The following is a 4,217-nucleotide window of genomic DNA, read 5'->3' as shown; positions in this document are numbered from 1 at the left end:
CACGCACTATGCAGCACGAACCAGAAAGTAAAGGAAATCTTTCTCTTCCCTCTCACGCAAAATCCCCCCACCAACTACTTTACCTCCCTCTTCAACTTCCTCCTCCTCCTCTCTTCCGTTTCTCAGTTCTCTCCTCTCAAAGCTTCCAAAACCCATTAAGCAAACAAACATATATATATATATATATAATTTCTTCACAAATCTCAACCCTACCATTCATATCTTCTGCTACGATTATTTACTTTTATGTCAGAAAGGGATCTCCGGCGACGATCTCAGGTGAGCAGAGGCCAGAAAACCAGACCGCCGAACCTATCTCCTTCGACGCACCGGAGGACCCATCAATCTCGGCGATCGCCCAAGCAGCACCACCAGCACCATTCCAAGCCTATTGAGATTCTCAAGCGATGCTCTTCCGTTCCCCTATTGGTGGGGTCAATTGGCAGCGATTTCTACGAGGAGGAGGAGAAGGAGGCTCTTCGTGTTCCAGCCATGCGGTCGGAGCCGGAGGATGTTTTGTTCAGGCCTCACACTTGTATGGACATCTTTGCTTCCTCTCCTTCTCTGATGATGGTGCAGCCCCTGCCCTTCTCTCCCCAGAAGAACGAGGTACGGTCAACGTTTAAAAGTTTCCTTTTTTGCTTATAACTTTTTGCAACTTTTTAATTTTTCATTCGCTGTGTTTTTTTGGGAAGGGAATTTTTGGTTTGTCTGTTAAGAATTGGAGTTGAATTGTAGGTGGGATTGTTTGGTGGCACGTTTTTTTATTTTTTGAATTAATGGTTTATATTTAGTTAGGGTTAAAAATTAAATTTTCATTTTCCTATGAAAAATATTGGCTAAATTGAAAACCATAAACGAAGTGACAATAAAAGTTTTCAACCTTCCTTGTTTGTTTGTTTTTTTTTGAACAAATGATATTACTTTGGGAGAGTGGCTAAGCATCGTTTGCAATAAAGTGGTTCAAATTCGTCTTTGACCTATAATATCGTTTGTTAAAATAAAAAAAATAAAAAAAAATTCAATCCTGTTAATTTAATGAATTTAGGCATGACTGGTTTGTTTTATTTCACTTGACCGCATGCCTTTCTGGGTTGCTGCTGGGTTGGTCTAAATTCCAGTACAATGGCTTAAGGAGCTGATATGTGGTTTGCAAATGCAATCTAGGGATACAAGAAAGATGCAAAGGTGGTCTTGAATGTGTCAGTTGAAGGAAGCCCCGGACCGGTGCGCACCATGGTTAAATTAGGATCTACAGTGGAAGAAACAATTAAGCTTGTTGTAGACAAATATAGCAAAGAAGGTCGAACTCCGAAGCTTGATCACCAGGCATTGTCCTTTGAGTTGCATCAGTCTTACTTCAGCCTTCAAAGTAAGTGATTTTTCTTTACCTTTCCCCATTGTACCTTCACTTTTTACCTTCTCCTTTATTTTGTAAATTTTGCAATATTACTTGACAATCCAAACCTTTTATTTTTAAGTCACCCTTTAACGATTATCTTTACAAAAGAATTTGCCTAAATCTGAATCCATTTAGTCATCTAACTTGTTATCCAATAAGAGACGAATCGTGTTCTTTAGTTAAACAATGAACTTATGACAACGTTAATATGATTTCCCGTTGGTTGATACCTAGCGTTCCTCATTGGGAAAAAAAGAAACAATTGAAGGGTCCTACAATTAATAGACTAAACTCAAATCTATCGAACTCATATTACCGAAACAATAGTGTTATAGGAATCAAACTCGCTCATATTACCGAAACAATAGTGTTATAGGAATCAAACTCGCTAGAACTATTGTGAAAGTCACCGTCAACAGAGTATACTAAAAGCCAAATAATTTCCTCCCTATTCATTGGCAAGTTGTTCTGCTAACATTGTTTTCTTGTTGGTTCCTATATTATATGAAAGCCAAACTTACAAGAAATGTGGCACATGGGCAATCGGACAATAACGTCCTTTACTGGGCTTCGGTTTTTAATTTATATGCTTTCAATTATGCTTCGGATCTAGTGAAATCTTCTCCGTGTTGAATGATTCAAAATTTTCACCATATGCTAGACCAAGGCAATAACAAGAAGTTGTTTGCTGACTCTCTGTTTGATTTTGTGCTTTTCTAACAAGAATTGCAGATTTTGTTGATCATGACCATTTTGATTGAATAGGTTTGGATAAATCGGAAGTAATTGGAGATGTCGGTAGCCGAAGCTTCTATCTTAGAAAAAGCAGCAGCAGCAATGGAGGATCAACTTCTTTAATCACCGAAGTCGTTCCTGTGAGAGAAAACACTCCTCCAGCTGCTCCGCGCCCTGTATTTTTACTACCGAATTTCATTGCTCGTAAACTTGGCAAAATCGCCAGGAGGACGCATAAGCTTTGGAGAGTCATAATCTGTATCTGGTGAGATCAATGTACAAAGAATTAACCATTGCTAGGGTAACACAAAATATTATCTCATGTTACTCTAGAAAAGTGCCTCGAGATGTGGAATCCCACTGAAGATGTATTATTTTCGTTCTTCTGCCTTTCGGAATATGAATTTTTATTCAATGCTGTACGGATGACCTTACCAGTTCAAATGCATATAAATTGAAGAAATACCAATTGTTCATTTTCTTCTCTCACCAAATTACGAGTTACGTTTGCTATTATTTTAATTGTATCTAAGAACTACAACGAAAAAGAAAACAGTTGGATTTTCACGTAAATGTCGGTACTCTATGATGTATTAGGAACAATCCACAGGGGTGGTGAAAAAGATCCGAGCATCTGCACCGGAGAGTTATGTCTGTACAGCTTTACTTTCTAAGTTGTGTAGTCTTCCTCGATGATGATACCCATCCCAAAGAAGGCAATATAAGGAGGAATTTTCCTCTTTTGTCCTTTACGTACACAATATAAGGAGGAATCTACCTCACAACATCATCAACAATACTTTACTTTGTATTGAAACTATTTTAGATAAAATTCTTTACTTTATAACACATCAAATACTATTATACGATTTCTTTTGTTTGCTTGTCACATCTAGGTGTTTGGTGGATATTTAATATTGGGCTCAATGCAATTGAAGGCCCAGACGTGCAAAAATCAGAAAGGAATTGGGCTGGGAAAGGTGGCAGCCCATGATGAATTTAAAAATCATTTCTGACAACTAATAGGCAACACGCCTATGTGAGAAGTGACATGTGACAGAGGGCAGCTCACCCTCAGCAAAAAGCACTTTTCCATGGCATGGGTAGGTAATTAACAAAGCAGATGATGACTCACCATGCTCTGGAAGCCATCACCAAAAAAGAAAACTTGGACACTCGGGCTAAGAAGTTTATAAAATCAGCAAGGGATGCGAGTAAACAACTCTCTCAACTCTCAAACATACTCAACTCTGAACTTAATAGCAAAACCAGATAGCTTTAAGTTTGTTCATCCCTTTTCAGTTGCAAGTCCACCATAGAAAGTTCTCTTTTGTCAATTTTTAGAAGCTCTGCTACCTTTCCCCTTGTTGTAGTATCGAATCCCTTTAGTAAACCTTGTTTGTATCTCATTTTCCAAGACTTTTGTCTCTGTAAAATACAAGGAGAAGTGGTTGCAAGAAGACGAACCTTGCCTGACAAGGTTGTAATCTTGCCCGAGTCTCCTTTATTTGTTTTTATATAAAGTAGATATGTTGTTTATTCATCTTTAACAAGATCCTATGCCATTTTCAACTACTTCTATTCAAGTCTTATTTATGATTAATCTTGTTTCCTCGTTGTTAGCTCAAATTGATAACTAAGGAACTAATTTGAGTAACCTTGAAATCCTTCCTAAACAAACATATGATATTATAAATAAAAGTCCTTGATCTAAAGGCAAGAAAAGAACTTAGTACAGACTTAACCCATCTATGAACAATCTTTATCAACTAAGGAGTCTAAGTGACTTGTGGCGCAAGTAAACATTTAATTGAACAACCAAGTTAAACAAAGAAAACAGTGGCACGCTTAGACTTATATTAGTTTTGATTATAAGCCTCAAGGCCTAACAAAGGTCGCACAAATGCACCATTCAAACTAATGACAAACATATATTGTAGAAAACTAAGCACTAAACTTTGCTCGACAAGTAAGACAAGGGAAGTTATGCAAAGGACAATCCAGCTCGAACATAATTTTGGCACGCTCGGTGGGACAATATCTTGTAATATTGTATGCCAAGACAAAGGAAGGATTGAAC

General features: G+C 37.6%; 1 protein-coding gene across 1 annotated transcript; it reads left to right on the top strand.

Annotated features, from left to right (window-relative positions):
- On the top strand, positions 1 to 2,613 carry LOC137723523 (PPR containing protein). The gene is made up of 3 exons (XM_068462726.2): positions 1 to 609; positions 1,168 to 1,372; positions 2,168 to 2,613. The coding sequence occupies exons 1-3, from the start codon at positions 247 to 249 to the stop codon at positions 2,404 to 2,406; spliced, it is 807 nt and encodes a 268-aa protein (XP_068318827.1). The 5' UTR covers positions 1 to 246; the 3' UTR covers positions 2,407 to 2,613.
- The last annotated feature ends 1,604 nt before the right edge of the window (positions 2,614 to 4,217 follow it).

This window comes from Pyrus communis, chromosome 4, assembly GCF_041283825.1.
Source record: "Pyrus communis isolate YQ-2024b chromosome 4, ASM4128382v1, whole genome shotgun sequence".
In the NCBI taxonomy this organism is placed as follows: domain Eukaryota; kingdom Viridiplantae; phylum Streptophyta; class Magnoliopsida; order Rosales; family Rosaceae; genus Pyrus; species Pyrus communis.
Note: the sequence above shows the minus strand (reverse complement) of the source record. Positions and strands in the feature narration are given on the sequence as shown.

Bases quoted from the DNA above. Each gene is read 5' to 3' on its own strand.
- LOC137723523 (XM_068462726.2), top strand. From the start codon at position 247: ATGTCAGAAAGGGATCTCCGGCGACGATCTCAGGTGAGCAGAGGCCAG. The intron at 610-1,167 runs GTACGGTCAACG...AATGCAATCTAG, and splicing joins TCTCTCCCCAGAAGAACGAG to GGATACAAGAAAGATGCAAA. The intron at 1,373-2,167 runs GTAAGTGATTTT...TTGATTGAATAG, and splicing joins GTCTTACTTCAGCCTTCAAA to GTTTGGATAAATCGGAAGTA.